Below are 21,836 nucleotides of genomic sequence, written 5' to 3'. Positions count from 1 at the left end.
CAGCCAAAGAAACACCAAAGATACCAGAGATAATTTGTCATCGAAAAAAATCTACAGAATAGGATGCATATTAGTGAACATACAGTAATTGTGTTTAAAAGCAATTATGCAGCAGTCATTTCCTTTGCTCGGAGATAGCAATAAGAACATTGAGCCATTTATGAAAGAGAAATGAGCTGATGGAAGACTGTAAGTCCCATAATGTCCAAGGGAACATGGCACCACTGACCTAACTACACAGCAGTTGACAAAGAACATGACACCATGAAATACTGGCATTAGAGTGAGTGTACTCTATGCATCGTCTGATGTGTTTAAGCAGTAACTGTACCTTCGCCTGTGACCCACACTGAGCACAAAGACAGGACAATCGGTGAACGATGACATGGACCATGACCTTCACATATATGGTAAAGGCAACAAGATATACAGTACTTCCCCACCACCAAACTGTGTGGCAGCTACAAGAACCTCAATTAGCCAAGTAATTAGGTCATATATCAAAACAATGGAGCGGCCGGGCGAGGAGGGGCTGAGATGGTCGGAGGGGAGATTCAATAAGCCTCATAGAAAGAGGGTGGATAGCAGAACAGGGAAAACATGGACTTTCAGGGAAATGAAAAATGATGGGGCTGGAGAAGACAGGTGAAGGGAAGACTTGAGAAAGACAGGAAGAGACAGGAGGAAGCCATCTTCTTTTAAAAGGCTGTAGCATAAATTAAAAAAAAAATGAAGACGGGGATTAAGAAAGACAGGTCACTAATTTGAAAGCAAGTGGAGCACAGTACGACGCAGGCAGAGAAAGAGGAGGATTTGTTGGGCCATATAATCTGGTGTTTAAGAGTGTGTCCTGCTAGAAATCTGCAAGCGTCATCCTGGTGACAAATCACCGCTCTCCACACTTTCAGTTTGTGAGGAAATGCGAGAGCCAGGCCAACTTCTCAGCCATCTCACGGCGCACGGTGATAACCACGCAGTACTAGTTTGCACATATTTTTGCATGGACTTTCCTCCTCTGCTCACTGCAACCCTGCAGATGGGAATTAATTAAAGCCACACAACTGGGATGCACATTCAGTGATGTTTATGAGTAAATTTCTGATAACTAAGGAACAGGAAAAATACTACAGACTACTCTAGAGATCACTACATAAGGTCTGACAGGAGGTCACAGGGATGTCAGTGTGTTACGATCTGAATATATATGTTAGTGCAGGTATGCGTGCATGTTAATCTTTCCAGACGAACTCCTTTTTCCTTTTTCCCACACTGTCATGTCTGCACTACTGGTCTCCTGAGAGGGAATACATCGCATACCTTACACTTTACAATGTGTCCTGCGACTGGGAGTTACGGTCAGATGCAAAGGAAGCCCAGTAAACAAACAGAAAGGAGGGGTTGCGCTGCATGTGAGAGATACACACCCATCTTAAGAAACGACAGTAATACTAAAAGCACTATGACAACATGCATAATTAAAGGCACTCTCTCTAAAAATAGAAGACTGGGAAAGAGAGAGTATAGACTGAAAAATGAGAGGAGGATAGATGGGGTGACGTAGGGCTGAGGGGTGTCCAAAGCTATGATAAAAGTAAAAGATTAAATAAATTCAACATCCAATGCACAAATTGTGCGGAGAGTCTGACTTTTGTATTAGGGAGCAGATTTTCCTTTCCATCTTCAAACAAACAGTGTGAAATGACTGAAGCAGCAGTCTGATTGCCTGAAAGAAAAGACTTGATGGGAGAGGTGGCTTCATTATGTGGAGAAACAACAGGCAGCCAGTCTGTGATATTTGCATTATTTTGTGTAGCAGATTAAAATGGCACTAAAGTGCTCCACATCCACAACATGTTCACAATTGATTTGCCCAAAGCACCCCATTCCATTTTACATTCCCCTGCCACTTCAATTAAAGAAAAAAACACCTTGCTGTTACAAGTCCTCCCCTTACCCCCATTATTCTCTGTCTCTCTTATATTTCCTCTTTCCATCATCAGCTTATTTCAGATATGCAATCTCTTTTTTTTAATCCTTTTCTTGTGTCTGGTCGGCCCTGCCTTGCTGCACCTTATTAAAATGTATATTTTCTAATCATCCTTCAAATGCAAACTGTTTGCCTAGAGAACCAGATCCATGCCCCACGTTACGGGAAATTACAGTGAGACTGAGTAAATCCAGACAGCTCAGGCTGCTTTCATAATATTGTGCAACACGGCTACAAGTTGACTGAACACTGTATTTTCAGTGATAACATTTTAGTTTATCATCGTTATATTCTACATGTGGAAATGCAGTACAAGCACTTGGCACAACTGTCACAACAATCTATCTTTGCAAATATTTACCCCTACAGTACTCACTCTGTACCCAAAAAAACAAAACAAAATACACATATTCATAAAACAACCAAGCACATCTGTAGAGCAGCACATTATGGAACTCCTCTGATCCACCCTTGGACTGTTTATTTGTTTAAGCCCCCTAGTCTAGGCTGTCTTGTTGATAACCAACTCATTTGCAATGATAACATGCCCAAGAGGCTAAAATGAGGCCATTCACTGCTGCTGTGCTGATAGAGGCTGAGAAACTCAGAGGCTGTGATTGGCTCGACTGTGATGTTCAATTAATAGACAACTCACCGAGCCCTAACACACATCAAAGTGCCCCATTGGGCCAAATCAATGATTGACAGCGCGGAGTAATCCCAGCCTCTGAGAGGCTGAGAAATATTATCTCTAACTATTTGCCATGGCAGACACACCAAATAAGGTATATAAAATGAAAAATGCATGAAACTTAAAAGGTTGAAGAATAAGAGAGAAAGAGAGGCCAGTGTAGTAAACTGGAGGCTGTCGTCCAGGCCCCAGCCAGCTGTGTAAGAAGCATGACAACATGGATTCCCAAAAAATGTCCAACTTTACCCACCTACCATCCTTAGTGTCCTTCCCATCTCTTGTGCACTCAGAATGCAAAGCAGCTTAGACAGTGGGACCCCGCCACAGTTTGGCTGCAACAAAGGAGTTGTGCGGAGTACCCTGCGGGCCCATGCTTTCTGGCTGGCAGCTTTACATATAAAACAGGCAGGCCTATCTGTCTTCGCACAGACTGCAGCCACAAAGTCCGAATCCCCAGCTTTGAGCACTCTGAGGATCCTCGCTCTGGAGTTCTGCACAGGGAGAGATTAACAACAAACACTAAACATGACTCTTCTGTTCATGTCTCAGAGAAGAAGGGAAATTATGGATCACTGAGGGAAGTTTGGTCAAATAAAAGTCTTTGGCTTCACTGTCAACGCACAAAATCTTTGCCCCAGCTGTTCAAAGCTTTTGATAAATCTTATTTCCCTCCTCTTTAAAATACATTTAATGCATTATTTGTTCAATTTGATTTAAAGCTTCAGCACCTTCATGTTGGAATAATATGCGGCTGTTCAATATGATACGCAGATTTAGTCACATTACAAGTGTTACTGATGCCATGGTACTCACTGCCAAATATAATATCTTTTGAATTCTGTCTGTCCCTTGGCCTTCAAAACTGGTTAAAGTTGGTTAAAATCTTAATGTATTATAATGCATTTATTTGGCATCGCAACATCAGTGTAGACGTAGCCAACACACACTCAAGCAAACACGAGCAAACACTGACATCTAGAGCATATTATATGGAGTAACACATTTGGGGCACACCCACAGTATTTCAGGCACATTAAGAGGAAAACAAGCCTATTTAAATCATTATTGAAATCTCACAAAATGTAGATTTTTTTTGCTATGAACTAAAACTCTTCAATTACATCTGAAAATATACACATTTTTATGTTCAAAAAGGAAATATTTTTCTTTTTTTTAAGGGCAGACAAAACTTTTGAGAGTCCCTTCAATAACTTACAAAAACTGTACAACAGATTTGTTTAAAGAAAAAATCTCAATTTATCCACAGTATCTGTTCTCCGCACTTTGAGCAATGTGCATTTCACAACTATCTGGCAACACAAGATGCACATTATTATTCTGACCTCTAGTGGAGATACTGCAGAATTACATAGTGGACCTAATAATGTTAGAATAGATACTGCAATACAACCCTCCTGCTTCTGTTGGAAACGGCTGGAAAGCAACACACTTGAGTTTGTTTCAATCATAGAATACATCCATGGCTACAAGACATCTAGGCCTACTGTATGTCATCTTGATCACCAAACTGTGAAATATGTTATCTCAAAAGAATGGCAGTTGAGTACTTTGGTCCAGAGCATCACATCTCTACAACTGCATTTCAACCCACTTTACACAGTGTTTCCATATTCTAATCCAAAGAAAACATCACCGAGCATCTAAACAAAACATACTTATACATCAACTATATCATACAAAGATTATGGGCTCAAAAAATTCTGAGGAGTATCTTTAGATATAACTCTTTATAAGTGGTCTGTTTTTTACGACACAATGTTCATTAAACAAAATAACGACAGATGTAATAAAAGCCTGTTAAAAAAAAAGAAAAAAAAGATCATAGGGTCCAACTAGCACGTCATCATTTTTCCTCCACCAAATGCATAATTGATCAAGTAAAAATTTTGTTACATTGTCATAGCCCAGTGTCATATAAGGTTTGGTTAAATGATCAGATTAGGTTTTGAAAAGATAACTTTGGACGGCTGGGGTTTGGGCTAAGATGGGGAGGTTAATTAGTGCAGGGCTTGACGCTAAGCTTTTTTCCAAGTAGCACTGTGCTACCATGCTGAAAAATTTAGTAGCACACAACATTTTTTAGTAGCACAATAAAAATTTTGTAGTTTTGGTGAAAATATCATTTTCAAACAAATAAAGTAGATTTAGCCTATAATCCTAACCCTGTAGACTAATTTTTAATGTTTTAACTGGCTCTTTGCCTTAACAAAAATCAGGAAAGACAAACAATGCAAATATGTGTGAGAAAATAGAATATTTATTACAACCAATATTAGTTTTTAGTTTTACGCTGTATGTGTGTGCATGTGGCCCAGGGGTGGGGGTATTGATGAGCAGTGAACCTATATTTCCCTCAGTATAAAAAGCTGAACATTACATACAGGGCTCTACACTAAGATTTTTTAGGAGCACAATGAAAAATGTTGTAGCAGGCTGTTTAAGCCCTAAATAATGCTGAGGGTCCAACATGACCCATTTTTACATTTGAGAAAAACACCAAACATTTTTCCTCAACAACCTGTCACACAAGCAGCTCCATGTTGCCCCTGTGTGATGTTCAGGGACAGGTCAGACAGGGAGCTTTGAGGTTGAAGTTTATATGAATGTTGCACTGTGAGACTGTGACCACATGTCAGCTGTTCTCACCGCGACAAGCGTTTTTTTTTTTTGATAGCTCTGCGGTAGCCTCGGAGGCCACGTACCACCTAAGGGCTTCCTTCACCTGGGGCAGAGCTCCGTGTGAAACAGTAGGAGAGACACAGCCCGAGACTGTGTACCGGAGGAAGAAGCAGGTCGAACGTGCACGGAAAAAAGCGCATCGCACCGAATGTGCGCTGCTACGGTGTCGCCTTGGCATGCACGACGCGCGTCTACCTTGAAAGTAATGTGCGGAAAAGACGTTACATCTGAACGGCCCCGATGTGCACAAGCTTTAATCAATGCGGCGGCCAAAATCACCAAACAGGCAGGGGGGGCGGGGCGGGGGGATACTGCTCACGTTAAACAGCATGCAAAGCAGTGCATGCAGTTTCTGTCCGAGTCGCACTGATGCGACTGAATGCAATTTTTTATTCGCACGGGCTATTATCAACTCGCAAATGCGAGCAAAACTGTCGCACTGTCGAGCCCTGTAGTGGCCCATTTGAGATATATTTGCTGGTCTTGGGTGCCGATACAAAACTCAGGTCACAACCAATTTCTCCTTTTGGTCTGAATAACATGCTTATGTGGATGAATCATGGACTTACATGCAGCTTGCCTAGGTTCTAATGCTGGCAAACAAGACCCCCAGGGGCCAAAAGCCCTCAAACATCTTGTAGAAAATCCATCCTCCTACTTTTTGTGGCTCTTGTCACATAGAGGCCCTATTTCCTTATAAAGCCTGTAGCCAATGATAATTCTACATAGCAATATTAACATCAACAACTCTCTCAATAATCAACTGATTAAGAGATGTCAGAAAATTGTGAACCATGCCCATCACTACTTCCTGAAGGCCAAGAAAGTTCATTCTGTATTCACAATGTGAGAAGCTGGACCATAGTGAGTTTTGACAAACAACATTCAAACAAAAAGCGAGAAAAGGGGTGTCCATCTATTAATCCAATTAGTAACATGAGCTGCAGCCAACTGTAGCCATGGCATGGGTCAGTAGAGACCCAGCAAGTCCCTAATTAGCTGGCCAACAATGGCCAATGTGAACCCAACAACAAAAACAACACCGTCTAACCAGATGTTTTGACACAGCAAACATTGGTTTTCCACCTGCAGACCATTTAAACATTTAGCTTAAACATGCTAACTAGTCAAGCTGTGTCTATACTAGCATGTTTACCTGTTCTCGCACAATAAAGCTACTTCACTATCATGGTGTTCATTAGGTGCGTCATACCACTACAGTGGTGGTCATTACCAGCCACAATGATACAATACAGGAAATGTGTGGAGTTACCAGGGAGTTACAGTAGTCAGTAGGCTATCAGCAGGTGTATTCTTCATTTTTGGGCGGAAGCCAGCCGCCTCGCCTCACATCCGGATCGTGTCACCTGAGCCCGCGAGAGGAGCAACGATATCAACCCTCCCGGAATTGACGAAGGAACAGGAAGTGAGAGAAAACTGAATCTGTCCTGCATTTATGAATTTCTTATAAATTTACTCTTTCCTGAAATATATTTAAAAGAGAGAGAGAGAAAGGCTAGCCCACTGAAAAATAATGTAAAACACTGTTTTAATTCATTTTAATTGAATTTCAACAATTGACTTAGGCTCCCAAATGTTTGTATAGCAAAAGTAAAAGTGTATCAGCATTTTAAGAAAGATTCAAAATTATCTTTGCTGCAGCGATTGCTTTTGCTTCTTTTCACTTTTCACTTTTTTTTCTGTTCAATAGGCCTGTTGATTTTTTTTCATATAGCCTAACAAACAAACAAACAAACAAAAAGAAATAAAATAAAGATAAATACAACTTCTTCTTTTTTTAAAATCCAGTTCCTCTTATGTTTGTAATGAAAACATCTACTTTTAAGTTGGCAGCTGAAAATATAATTGAAAGATTAGCATTCACATTAGCCTGGCATACTTCAAAAATAATCAGTGTGCAGTAGGCCTAGTTTTTCCTAAGCCTTTAAAAAAAAAAGTCACATTTTCAAAATGGAAATATGTTTGAAACTGTGAAGGGTCTTGGGCACAGATTCAGATGACATTAGGGCTCTGCTTTCAAATCACAAATTATCATATGGCTATGAAATGACTGGCTATGAAGTATGCATGAAGGTGTCTGACTGGACAGGTGCCGGCAGGTAAACTGTCCCAGTCAGGGGTACTGACATTTTAGGTCAGAGAGAGGTGAGAGGAGAGAGCAGATGGCGCTCAGGAGGGGAGACAGTGCTGGCAGAAGACCTAGACACCAGGCTGGAAAGTTCTGGGTTAAGTACAATTAACAACATGATTAAAATGTTGGGAAATCCATTATGCATTTTTAATTAATTACCAAAAGGAGAACCTAGAAGAATATGTGATCAGAATGTCCATATGGCACAACAATAACATATTAACATATAGACGGCACACCTTTTCCTCTGAATATCATTTATTCGTCACTCTACATCAGTTGGTCCTTGGACAAACCGCCTCCACTCATTTCATAGTTTGTAGGATACATTTATGACCAAAGAACACATTTCACACTGCTACAGATTGACAGAACTGCCATATCGAATGTTAAGATATCTATTTACTGTCATGCTGAGTGTTTTAATCAGTAGTAATGACTTACTGATGCTGTTACTGCTGCTAGTGTGGCTTCCGGCATAATAATGGCATCTATAAGTCCCAGTGGGTGGACGGCATTCCATAGTATCGTCCTTCTATGGTAGGAATTTTTACTGTAATTTACAGTTGGATGATACTGGACCTTACATTGTCTGGCCCAGCTTAAAACAAATAGACAGACAATGTAACATGTTAATACTTTGTAGAAAAAAATCATATGCATTGATACTTTCACCAATCCTCATAGCACAATGTCTTACTTGTACCTATGTTTATTAGTTGTGCAATATTTGAAGATAGTAAACAGCTATGATCATATAGAGACCTTAATGTATCTACAGCTTTGTATATCCTTTTGGTTATGAGGATTAGCATAGTCATCCTGTACCTAATAGTATTTCATGATTACATTGTATATAAAAAAAAGACCTCCGCAGAGTGACATTTCTGTACATGTATGTGTTTTTTGTTTTGTACATAGCTGTAATGGTTAGCTTTCATTTTCACATTGACTCACTCTGTTTCTCACCATATTTTATGGCAACTCCTTTGTAGCTTCACTTTGGCAGTCAAATCCAGTGGTGTGGATGGAGGATCCATGCCCTCCCATGTCCAAACACTTGACTCTTAGAGAGTCAAGCCGTCCCAAGACCCGCATTCCTGCCGTGCCCTCAGACGGGCCGTCTTGTGCAGCATAGTTCCTTGTATAGTCTTTAATAGTTTATGTTAGTGCTTTCGCAACTAACCAATGTTGTGCTAGTTTATAGAACCCCCTTTTTCTGGCTGGTCTGTAAAAGGCCGTTTCACAGTTAAGTCCCAAGCAGCAGTCTTGTTCAGGGGTGAGGTGAGAGACGCCAGAAGCTCTGAAGGGCCAGTAACGCTGGTCCATTCACTCCAGCCAGATGCTAGACCAGTGGTTCCCAATATTTCCCTTCTCTTACACTCAAAAGCTTTTCAAGCTCCTTCTCCTTTGTGCCATACTTGATTATTTTAAACTGCAACTCATGCAAGACTCGCTGTAATCCTTATTATTAGGAAACACTGAGCTAGCCCAGATAGACCAGCTTTTTGTAGCATGCAGCTAATACGGCTATTTCAGCGATAAAACTGGCTGTTTGAAGTATATATTTCTTGTAGCAGTATTAGACAAAGTACACTGTAATGAAAGCTGGAAGGACAATGTGTGTGATGATTAAGCTTGTAATATGACACTTGTGAGCCATGTAATACATACATTTAATCAGGAGCATCTGATGTTAGCTGTATTAGCTACAGTTGCTAGCCTGTTGGGGTTTTAGTGACTGGCTGGGGTAAAGGCCTGTATAAGTTGTTGCCCTTCAGGGCCCTGGGGCTGTCTTTGACCTTTGACATTAGGATCAGGAACCATCTCTCAGGGAGAGGCTTGAACATCCAAAGGCCTTATTCAAAATCTGGAGGCCAAGATGCAGGTCAATGGCGAAAGAAGAAAAAGTATCCATCCACGGTCTGCATTTACTTAAAGTAGTTAAGACGTACAAGGTTTTCATATGAACAGGCAAAGTTGAGATTTTGTTGAACAAATATTCAGTGGAGGATACTTTTTCACTCTTGCATTCCCCTGCTCTCCCCTCAGTCTTGCTTCTCAGCTTTCTCTCTCCCTCTCTTCCCCTTTCGTTCTCCAGCTCTTCTTTTTTCTTCACAGGCTGTTCTTGTCTGGCAACTCGGCCTCTGGACTGCGGGGAAAGTAGACGGTAGCTTTGTGTTCCTCATAGCGATCGATGTGCTTGAGGTGTACCACCATGTGCAGGGCATAGGCTAAGACAAGGAGCAGGATCAAAGATGTCACCAAGCCCATCAGGATGGCTGGCGTCAGGAAAGTGGCACAGTCACTTGCCGACGCAAACTTGTCCGACTGCACATTGAAGGCCTGGATCTGGAAGAGTCGAGAGAGGGCGGAAAGATCAGATTAGACAGTACTAAAGAGGGCAACTGGCTCTTACTGGGCTTACCAGGCACAGAGACACTGGGCACAGATGGACAGGTTGAGACAGACTAGCAGATGGCTAAACAGACAGAATGACAGACTGCCAAACAGACAGTCAACAGACCGACTGACAGCCAAACAGGCGGAACACAAAAGGAAATGGCTGGCAAGCAAACAAACACATGCACACACGTAGGGACCAGGGGAGAAGAAGGACTATGACATAACTGTGATTGTGCAGACAAAACAAGAAGAGTTACACAACAAAGGCTGGGCCCCGTGTGCAAAAGTGTACCTGGAAATCAGTGAAAGTGATGTGCCAGTTAGCAGATGTGTCAGTGTGGGAGCTGGGCACTAGCAGAGTGTCATATTTGTGCAGGCTGCTGACGTGCTGGCAATGGTAGGATGAAGTGGCAGGAGCGTAGACCTCGCTGGCGTTGAACGTGGCCTCCTGTGTCCAGTTGTAGTGGATGTGAACACTGTCCAGTGTGAACCAGTTTTGACCAGCTGCCTCATAAAAAGTGTTGGACATCTGCAGCCTGACAGAAGAGACAGTGTGGTTACATATGTGGGCTGGGGGTGTGTCTTTTAATACAAACATGGACTAGTCAGTGTAATAAATGAAAAGTCTAAGGAGGGTAGATATAAAGGTTTAAGGTGAAAATATCTGAAGCAAGCATTGGCATTTTACCTGATTACTAGACCCCGCAAGTCCTCCACATCACCAAACCTCAGTGAAAGCCTGTTGCAGAAGAAAACCGTAAACATTAATGTTATCAGATTTACCATAGAAACAAAGGTCAATTCTCAGCAGGCCACAGCAAATATCAAACCATAAAACCGTACTTGGCATTTATGTAGGTCACTTTAATTCATTTTCTATATCTCATAATAATGTATCAAATATAAGTTGTCTTTTCTCTCTATGCAGATACGTTAACTTTTGTTATTGTTGTCTAGCACACTGTGCCATTCCTGTCTTGTAATGTACTGTATTTCCAACCTTTTACCCGAACAAAGTTGTTTTTCTGACCCTCTCTGCCCACAGGTGGATTTGACTTACGTAGCTTTTTCCTTGGTGCAGATGGAGCCTTTAGTGTCCACAGGTGAGCTGGGGTTAAAAACCCTCTCAGTCAGATCAATGAAGGTATGGTTTCTGTAACGGATTGCCAGGCGCTTTGCCTTGAACAGGATGCAGGTCTTCCCATTGTAAGAAACACTCAGAGGGCCGTAAGGTCCCATCAGAGACTGGAGCAGCTTCCTCTTATTGTGAGACATCCCTGGCTGATGCCAGTGAAAAGGCTGCAAACATATGAAGAAAGGAATTCGGTGTGAGGAAAAAAAGAAAACTGCAGTGAACTGGCAAACAAAATATGGCCAGCAGCAGTTTTGCATTCTTTGACTGCCCTCTAGGGGGCGATCTGGCTTTTATTCTGACACATAAGATGTGCCTCATTTCAGGGGCTGGATGTGGCCCACAAAAGTCTGTGCTGTAAATGAGTTCTCCATCCTCCTGCTCCTCGGTGAATCATACCAAGCATGACAAAGACTAAAACAAATAGTGCTTTTATGCACGTTTATTTGGCTGTCAAATCAAATAATTCTTGGTTTACAACCAGGAATTTGACCTCAAATTGTGATATATACATACCGGTATACATATATATATAGCAGTAAAATAGATGAAAGTCTAGAAATACAGACTCTTTCAGCCACTTAACAAGGACACAGCAGCAAGCAACAGGAACACAACACGACATGCGTTCAACCCTAAATACAGTATGCAGCCAGTTATACAACATGTGTCTGTGTTATCTGTGTACATCACCACCTCGTAGTTTATGATTTATTTCACAAAACTGACCAACAACAAGCGTTCCATGGTGCACAGCCCACTCCACCTCCCCTTATACATGCTGTTATATTCAATTTCAAAGGGTAATTGAAAAAAAAGACTCTTCATTGTGTTCATACAGTAAAATGTCCCACTGATGTGTGGAGTTGTAAAATATGTAGAGTTCTAAATGTTCTAGCCTTCTCTGAACTGAGAGGTGGTTGGAGCGAGGAACCTTGTCTTTTCCATACAAAACAGGGGCTTTCTGAATTTGCATATAATAGTGTGATGGCTGTTAGACTGCTTTTCTGCACTGTGCAGATAGAAACTGCCCCCTCTAGCTTTTTAATCTCTTTGCTCAGAGGTCTCATCTCATTGGAGAGCATTTGGGCTAATCCAGCACTATTTTACAAGACATTTAAAGTAGCAGCCACATCAGCTATGAAATGAGTATTATTTTGACCTGTGTGTTTAACATAAAACATATGATTTATAACTGGCATGTGACTTGTGAGGTATGGTAAAGGATATGACAATTTTCCAAAATATATAAAAGCTACTATACTGAATCCAGTAGTTTAGGTGAGGTTACTGCAAGGAATCGGTTAATCCATATGACATAATGTAACCCTGCCTGGATGCATCAGCTATCAGCTGCTACAGCATATGGTTTCACTGAATTTTCAGTGAAAGTGGTCCTATGTGTGTGGGTGGCAAGGATGTTTTACCTCCAGTGAATGTGAAACCAACAATATTCCCACATCCAAGGTCAAAAGCTGTGTGGCTGAGTGAGTATGCTTTGTTTTGTTTGCGGGCACATTGTGTGACTGTGTGTTTGTGTTTGTATGTACAGATAAAGAAAGCAGGCTGATGTGGAGATAGTGAGGGGGGGGGAGTGTGTGTACCTGCAGTATTCTCCTGAGTGGGTTTTCATCTTCAGGCGCCAAAATAACCTCTTCACTTTCTAAGCCGTACCCACCATCTTGACCTGAAAACGCATACACACATTAGCGCACCATGAAAGACTATATCTGTGTACATACACCAAGATCATTGCAGTGCTGCATTGCAGATTGCAACATAATCATAAAAGCCGTGCCGATTCCAAACACTACAGACACAAGCACAGAGAGATTCTGTGTACACCTCAGCGCTCAGGCTCCTATCTATTTCCAGTTGTTTTGCGTCATCACAGTGACTCATCAGCAGTTTATTTCAAAGCTACTAGAGTATTGTTCAGTGTTTACAAATACTCTTCATCTTGTTCCAGAAGCATATGATTTCCCATCATATGATTTTAAGAGGTATCGCTATATAGTCAAAAGGCCTATTTAGCCACACATCTGAATTGCCACTGAGGTGTGTGGGTCACACACATACACGTACATACAAACACATATACAGAACACATTTCTAAGTCTTTTTATAGTGCACTGTGGCAAAGATGTCTCCAGCATCAGGAATGAAATGCATTTGTCAGGACTATCTATCCAACACATCAGCTTGAAGTTTGCCATGGCAGGTTTGATTGAATCAGGCCTTGTGTCACACTAGATTTGTTACTTACTTGATGTGACTCTTGTTGCTTGTTTGGGATTCTCTTTGCTGTGGAAGAGAGAGAAGACACAATAAGGTCTTTTTCATCACAAGATGCAGGGAGAAGTTCAATGTTTTTGTTGTCTTTTTTCAACAATTTTCCATAATGTGCACATGATGCTTATCTGGCACATTCCCTTGAGTAAGTTCATCATCATATGATGCAGCAAATGTACAGCAATTAATGAGAATATCAAATGTTGTAAAATGTAATTTTCAAACTGTGCACAATTGTTTTTTTGTCAGTGCTTGTATATGTAGTCACAATTGATTGCACGCACTCTTCATATAAATTTAAACATCATTTTGATTTTAAACATGAGTATACTAAAGATAGTGTGTTTACTTTCACATACAAAGCTGTGGTTTTGAAATTTAGTTTGTGGTGCTGTTGTTCGACTGCATTGCATTATACAGAGAGATGTTTATGTTGTTAGCCCTGCCTCAGTGATATAAATGACGTGGGCAAAGTAACAGAAATATGTGCTGCCAGGATACCGCACCACAAACTGCAGCAAAAATGATCATCAATTTGAAAAAACACCTCTCAACAAAAACTGAACATTATAACTTTTATGAAAGAGGAATTAATTGCCCGACTGACTGTATTAGCCTGTGTTACCTTTAGGTGTACCCCAGAATTAGCAACAGTGCATGCATACAGTAGCTGTTAAACTGACAAATATTTTTCTTTTTACAAGATTTGTTACAGTGCTATACATGAGGGTTGTATGACCCTCTCCCCTCCTCTCATTTCCTGTCACCTCTCCACTGTTACATTATAAAATGGTTGAACAAAACATTGTAATCATATTAAGAGATTTAAATAATTGCATGTTTCACATCCTATATCAACAAATAGATACAACTCTGTACAACGTCCCGTACCCACAGAATTTAATAAGCAGTTCACAAAGTCAGTAGGTCTGCTCGGTGTCTATGTCACAGAGATTCAGTCTCAGTGTGGTGTATTGCTTTTACTAAATGACCAATCTTTGATGTGGGACTGACCTACATAGTGCACCAGGGAGAGAGGACTCACCATTTTCTCTTCCTTTACATGTTTGCCCTAGCTGTCCTCCTCTCAGTCTAACTAAACCCTGTATAGCCTTGGACTTCTTGGAGCTAATCCTGATCCTTTTAACTGTCTAATCAAAGACGTAATGCGGCAGCAATGGGCTTACTGAGCGGCGCTGACATGGTCAGTTTTGCTTGTTGTGATGGTCCACCCACCGCTCTGACTGCGTGGTCTGTCCTATCCTGGCCTGTCCTTCATGATCATCTGCCCTGACTCGTTAATCTCCACACAATAGCCAGTTATAATGGGCTTGTAAAAGGTAAACCCTAAGACCTGTGGGAGTGGATGTGACAAATGACGTCTTTGTTTTGTGTCATGTCACCAGGCAGCGCTGCAGTTCGTTTATTTTTCAGCTTCTGTCATAGATATTTTAAGTCCTTTTATGAATTGCAGCACAAGACACAAAAAGACACAAAAACAATGTGTGTTAACAATTTCATCTGTCACTGATACTCTGTTTTCTTTGTTATTTCTAGTTGAATGCCAATGCTGTGATCTTGTAGGAAACTCCTTTTAATAGATACATAAGATAGACTGAAGGTGGCCTGAATATTCACCGACCATACAAACACCAATAAACAGCACTGACTACTGTTGTCAAGGGCAGATCATACTTTGTTTCTCTCATTTGGTGACCCAGACGGTGGTTACCCAGGGCTGGCCCACATAGGTGATCTATATCAAGAACAACTCCAACCTATATTTTGTAGTAAAAATTAGTTTGGAAATAGTGATTTGATTGCTTAAAAACTGCTTTAATAAAGATCTTGACTCAAAGGCAGAATTGCAAACCTATTTGTTTGGTTTGGTTGGATGTTTGATATCTCAGACACAACAGACGGCCTACATCTCATGTCAGTTTCTCAAAGTTTTAGTGATTGACCCACAGAGGAAACAAGGTGAGCAGACTAAGCAGAGGCTAACAAAGGAAAAGGAATTAACAAGTCCCGTTTCTGATCACATGCTAAGTTGTAGTTTTAAGGTAGGTTGCCAGACGTATCAATGCCAGCAGCCTGAAGCAATTATCTACCCGTCTGGTGCAGTTTGCACCTGGGCAATATTGTATAGTTGAGTGCCAGATGGATTAGGATTAGGGGTAAGCACAGGTTAGGTCCACTGGAGAGATGTGGTCCCTGAACAAGATGAAGAGATTAAGCCATGATGTCAGAGCTCGTGGTGCTGTGGACAAGAGCTAATTAATATATTTGAACTGACCTTTGATATCGTGACTTCACCATGGTCATTATATGATATGGAGTTCAAGTTTAACACTCATGATAATTCTGTCGCTGTACTGAACAAAGCTTTTGTATTGTTGTTCATATTTTGTACAAATTTGAACAAAGGCGTGTATTGGGGGTGGGCGGGGGTCCCTACAAACACTGCATCATATTCTGCAGTAAAACCATCCATTTCATCCAATAAGTTGGTAGTACAGCATGTTGACTGTCCCAGGTCCCTCATCATCACACACTGCACAAAGCTGTAGTTTCAAAACAAGTTTCAGCCTAGTTGACCAGACGACAGCTGCATGATGAGGTCTGTAGGATGTGAGTCAGTGATCAGCAGGAAAGTACAGAGCTGTAAGAGAGTAAATGAGCTCTTCAACTTACATCCCATTGTGCATGTGCGTGTGTGTGTGTAGTCTGGGTCTGTGGGTATGCATGGGCCAACTTCAACGTCAGCATTGTTATTGGCTTAATTAGAAACTCCCTGGGATGTGTACATCTGTGCGTATGTGTGTCTGCACATGCTATTGGATCCATTCCTATGAACTTGAATGTAATCTCTGCATAGTAGGCTACTTTATGAGTAACAATATGAGAGATTATGATTATGGTTAATCCAAATATTTACATTTGTCCAGGTGAATGCTGGCTAAACTAATACGGAAGAGCTGTCAAATGTACTACGCCTTTGGCAGACGGCAGTTGTGGCTGAAACCTCAGTAGCATGGTAGTTACCCCCACCCCTCCTTGTTCATCCCAAACACAAGTGATAAAGCACTCCTTCCTTCCTCTGCACCTACGCAGGCCTCAGCTGGCTGGAAGGGGCCAGAGGAGTCTGTGTAAGCGTGAGCGTGTGTGTGAGTGCGAACTAAAGCCCAGCCGTTTGTTCCTGTGCCAGTTTCGCGAGGTCAGCAACCCAGGACTGCTGCGGCCCCGTCATTGGCTCAGCCCATCACACAGTGCCTGGGTGCTGAACAGGCCCTTTATATAATCAAAGCCATGCCAGGGCCACTCCTTGGCTCACCTCGCTCCCCGTGCATACCCTTAGATATGTGCACATGCAAGTGTAAAAACATGCACCTACACACAACCACACACATATATCTATTATCTCTGTGATACTGATTGTATCCTTCTCTTTTTTTTAGACATCCCTATTCAAGCCCACACATGGACAGCAGATTATCATCACTCATCCGTGCCTCTGGTACGCTGCCTAGCAGGGTGAAGGTGTGGTGTCTGCTCCCCAGACTTGTAAACAAGTTAGGTTTGCCTCTGCCACCTACAATGCTCGGCCACTGCTCTCAGACTCAGTAAACCAGGACCAGGCCATCCAAGCCTCTGCATCCTTGACGTTAGTTTTCCTTAAGTACAGTGGTTTCCCAGTTGTGTGGTTCATTTGGCTCAAAGCCAGCTGCAATTTTTGATATCAGCTGAATGTGAACCTTTAGCCATTAGGTATTGTTTTTGGGTTCCCTAGAGCAATTCATTGTGTTTATTAAGAGTGGATCAGACGATGAGCGCTTGTTCTTATATTTCCTTGTATTACACCAACATGAAATGTCAAACCCAGCCATGTTGCTATTTCTTGCAGTGATGTTACTGTCGGCGAAACAAAAATATATTATAATTTCAATAATTAAGAGCCACACAATGGTTTGGTAAATTATTGTGAGCCTGCCACAGTAGGGTAACATGTCTTAATCCCACACTGGGCAGGTGCTGGCCTATTAATAGATTTATTAGTGCGGATTAAGCTTTAGGTGTTTACTAAGATGCCGCTCAGAGCTCTTCTGCCATTTCAGTGTAGCTTTGATTGTGGCTTCAAAATTGACCTTAGGTCACGGGATAGACTTTAAATCTTCCTACTCTTCTGAGATCAAATGCAACAGTGGTGTTGTGTGCAGCCCTGCATCATGACTGCATCAAATATTTATACTGATGAATATTCACGTTTCTCACTCTGTTGAATTCAATCATTAAAATAAACAGTTTTAACATTTATATGATATAATGCTGTTTATATAACGTTAAATAAGCGTTGAATGTTGCTAAAATTAGCTGTTGATTTTTTTTTTAACTCTATAATCTTCTCTGAAAGGAGATAAGTGAACAACTTTCAAGTGGAAATCCAATACCTTGGCCTCTAATCTGTACCAATATTTGGGTCAGTTCATCAGTGTTTAAGAGTTTTAAGCACATGTTGACTGACAACCTGTTTAAACTGCAGACAAAATACTCCTTACCACGTAAACACGTCACTAAATTGCACAGCTAATCAACAAGCTGGAAATGAGATGAATTCATGATTCTTGTGTTCAAGTGTTGACCCCATTTAATCTCTTTAAATGTGTCAGTAAGCGTTTTGCATTGGATAGTGTGAATGATATAATATCATAAGAGTATGCTGTTCCAGGCACACAAAATTGGGTCATATCTAATTGGCCTGTGTAGTTTTTGTGAAATTTACTAGGCCAGGTTAACTTAACAGGTCACAGTTTTTCAGAGGTTATTTTTAAAAAATTGCATATCTATTGTATAAAATGTGACTTCTACATATATATGTATTATATAATTGAATACTGTACCTCATTGGATAAGGAATCTGAGATGCTAAGACATGTTTTAAAAAATAATTCATAAAAAGCTCATCTAGTAATTATCTAGTAATTAGAATCATAGAAAATATACCATCTATCTTATTTCCCCTTAAAATGTGTACGCACATACGACTCATTACAACATTAAATGTTGTAATGAGTCGTAAAGGGAAATAAGCATGACCAGCTTTGTACAATACCCCTTGTATTAGTCTGCACTCTTCAGGGCCTTGCTGTAAAAAAACAGCTTGCAACAGCAACATTTTTTTATTTGCAAACAAATTGTGAACAACAGCTGCAAAATCGCATCCCATAGTTTTGCTTTGATGATTTATCTGAGCTTGTGCTGTTAGACTCGGTCTGGATGAGTGAGGAGGTTATTTCCAAAATTACAACTTAGTCTTCTGACCCCTAATCTGTACCCATATTTGGATCATATTTTCAGCAGACATGTATTATGCTTGGATTGCTTTACAAATATCGGTGCCATAGATATAATTATATAAAAATGAGTCATCATGGCAAATTTGTCAAATTATTGATGATGTTTTGAACTGTAATTCATTTGTTTTAGACACCTGTTTCTAATAGTACATGATGTTGAATGGGGTTGTTACATCTAATAAATATATTATATCGCAGTAGGACCTCTCTGACTGGTATTTTTAATTATGTTGTAAAGTGTTTAGTTTAGTATTAGTGCCACACAGAAAATCAGGCTTACTGAACATTGTCTCTTCATTAACTTTGTGCAACCTCAAGTCTTGCAGCAGTAGAGGTTTCTAACCCACTGTACCTTTCCTTCTGCATTCCCAACCAACGTTATGCACCGTACAAGGCCGATGAAATGAAAGCCATGAACGGCTGCTCTTATATAACAGTATCTTTGAGTGTGTCAGAGCTGCGAACAGAGCTGTGACTGGGGGACCAGGACTGTTACGTTGCACAGTTACGTACAAAGTTTGATCCAGGGAATAGGCTGAAAACCCCGGGAGAAATTAATGTAGCCATTCTCTGTGGGAGAGACTGCGGTGAAAAGTCAAGACGGGGATCTGTCAGAATTTTACAGACGGTGGATTGAGCTGGAATGAGAGCAGCCCCAAGAGACGGCATATTGGATTCTCTAAATCTAAAGTTATTTGCCTGTGAACATTTCTGCAAATAAGATTGTTTGTGCAACACACGAAAGCATGACAGTAATGATGTTTCATTCTGTGGCAATAAGGCAAACCATTTGACTGATGGCTAAAAAGCATTATGTCAGAAACTGCAGCATATCATGGCTTTGAAGCATTTACACTATAGAGGATTGTGTGGCATAAGTGTGAAGAGCCTTACATGGCTTTGGCATAATATTATAGGTCTTTGCCCTAATGTTTCTGTAGGGCAGGCAGGGGCTGGTGCGAGGACAGGCCCCGGCTGCCGACTCAGTCCCGTCCCTGTGACACTGTTGTGAGTGCCCCCAGGTTTGAGACCTGAATATTTTATCCAGATTTGACCTGCAGGACTGCATATGCATTATGCAGACATGGCCGGCTTGAATTCCCCTCTCCCCCCCTCTCTCTCTCTTTCTCTCTCTCTCTCTCTCTCTCTCAATGACTGCATCAGTAAACAGACCCCAACAGACCATCCCTGATGCATCCTTTCCTCTCCTCCCTGTCCCATCCTTGTTTACCTTCCCTCCGTCCGTGCTGCTTCCCCTTCTTCTCTCCTTCCCTCTCCCTGATCCCCTCTCCTGTATAGGCCCACTGCCCCAGCCTTATTTAGCTCCCTCCTGCCAGACCAACACTACTGTACAGAGACAACAGCCCCATCCGTGATCGATGAGCAGCGTCTGATGCAGTCCCCAAGACTGAGACAAACAAAGCCCTCGCAGCCTCAGCTCCCACTGACACACCAGCACCGCCTGCATCCACGCTTTCTGAGAACTCATACCCAAGGTGAGGTGGGGAGGGAAGGAAGGGGAGGCGAAGGAGAGAAAGAAAGACCCTTAGAGAACACATCAGCATCCCAGCATCCCTGCATGCATCTACCCCTCCACCCCCCCCCCACCCCCTCCCTCCACTCCACTCCCCCACCCCCCGACACCCCTAGCTCTGTTCAACAGCCATAGAGAGGATGGATTTACCTTCTGTCCAGGATTTCAGGCACTTCTTCATAGATGAGTCCCGGCTGCGACTCTTCATCATCAGTGAAGGAGAGCCCAGGCCGGCTGAGAGCGGACAGCAAGGCGAGGGAGCAGAGGAGGAATGCGTGTGCAGCCATTGAGACAATGAGAGGAGACTGCCGCTGGTTGAGCTCCGCTTCATAATCTGCTCTCCTAGCATTGGCTGACTCCCACCTCCTCTGACTGACAGTCGCCGTGGCCAATCAGCGGCGAGCAGGAGCCGATCAGCGTGCATCACAGCCACAGCGCCCCCTCCTCTCCATCCCCTCGCTGCACCCTGACTCCCCCTCCCTCCCTCCCTCCCTCCCGCCCTACTCCCGTCTTTGTCATCCTCCCTCTGCCTCTCTCACTCTGCTCACCCTCCCACATCCACTCCAGTGCTCTCTATCCTCTCTTTCATGCACACATAGCCGCAGGCAAGCCCTAAGTATAGGCAGCGCGGCTCATTGTTTTTCATAACACATCTCATCATACCTGTGATACCTCCCACAGAACACACTCACACATGTAGACGCACGCATGCTCCCCTCGTGCGTCCGTACACATGTTGGTCACGTAGGATAAGCGCACGCAGACACACGCGCGCGCGCGCAGTCATAACAGGAGCAGGCTCACAGACACATGCACACTCACACACACCTCTGTGGAAAATCACCTGGGAATGTCAAGGTCAGATTGTGTAGGCAAGGAGGAGGACGGGAGGATGTTGACATGACTTTATGTGGCCACAGAAAGAAAGAAAAAAAACACAGAGAACATGACTGCATGACCCAGATCTCCAGTGCGCTGCCACAATAGCAGAATTAATTCACTTGATCTATGTGTTGTTGTGAGCACTGAGAGGCCCCGCAGCTGAGGAAATTGTCCACTGAGGCTGCAAATATGGATGACAGGAGCAGCTGAGCAGCCGTTGGATGAGACGGGAACGAGGGTCCGACCCTGCCGACCCTGACGGCTGATCCCGTTTCTTCCTCATTATTTAGCCCCCATGCGTGAGACGCCCCCAGGATCTTCATACATCCTCTCTCTCTCTCTCCTTTATTTCCATATCCGATGATGTGATGATTTTCAGTGCAAAAACATTAGGGGTGGTTATATAACCAAATGTTGTGACCTATATCATGGTTGATTTTCACATCGATGCGTGGCAATGAGTCACACTGGAAGAGTGACTGCAAAATTTTTAGACTCTTCCTGTTGTTTTTCTTTCATAATTCACACAAGAAAGCCCCCCCTCCTCCTCTGAAACACATTGGATCTAAAAGAGTTTCTCGTTATCACTCTGGGATATAGAGCCTCTACCTGAACACTCAGCAGATCTTAACACTATTTGAATTATGCTGCTGCAATCAAAAAAAAAGCTCCATGTGACAATCATAACATAGGCTACAGAATGTCT

The 21,836-nt window shown here is 42.1% G+C and overlaps 1 protein-coding gene across 1 annotated transcript; it reads right to left on the bottom strand.

Moving 5' to 3' along the window:
- Positions 1 to 7,770: 7,770 nt before the first annotated feature.
- On the bottom strand, positions 7,771 to 20,672 carry atp6ap1lb (ATPase H+ transporting accessory protein 1 like b). The gene is made up of 7 exons (XM_085782159.1): positions 20,399 to 20,672; positions 13,335 to 13,372; positions 12,673 to 12,755; positions 10,997 to 11,235; positions 10,625 to 10,675; positions 10,229 to 10,472; positions 7,771 to 9,882 (listed from the first exon to the last, which is right to left on the bottom strand). The coding sequence occupies exons 1-7, from the start codon at positions 20,533 to 20,535 to the stop codon at positions 9,646 to 9,648; spliced, it is 1,029 nt and encodes a 342-aa protein (XP_085638285.1). The 5' UTR covers positions 20,536 to 20,672; the 3' UTR covers positions 7,771 to 9,645.
- Positions 20,673 to 21,836: the final 1,164 nt, after the last annotated feature.

The sequence above is a fragment of the Trachurus japonicus genome, chromosome 7, assembly GCF_045865225.1.
Source record: "Trachurus japonicus isolate A0001 chromosome 7, Traja_1.0".
Classification (NCBI taxonomy): Eukaryota; Metazoa; Chordata; class Actinopteri; order Carangiformes; family Carangidae; genus Trachurus; species Trachurus japonicus.
Note: the sequence above shows the minus strand (reverse complement) of the source record. Positions and strands in the feature narration are given on the sequence as shown.

What these genes read in the sequence shown, in the direction of transcription:
- atp6ap1lb (XM_085782159.1), bottom strand. Translation starts at nt 20,535, where the DNA reads ATGGCTGCACACGCATTCCTCCTCTGCTCCCTCGCCTTGCTGTCCGCT. An exon ending in AGCAACAAGAGTCACATCAA is followed by an intron (nt 12,756 to 13,334) that starts GTAAGTAACAAA and finishes ATGCGTTTTCAG; the next exon opens with GTCAAGATGGTGGGTACGGC. An exon ending in CACTCAGGAGAATACTGCAG is followed by an intron (nt 11,236 to 12,672) that starts GTACACACACTC and finishes ATATGTTTGCAG; the next exon opens with CCTTTTCACTGGCATCAGCC.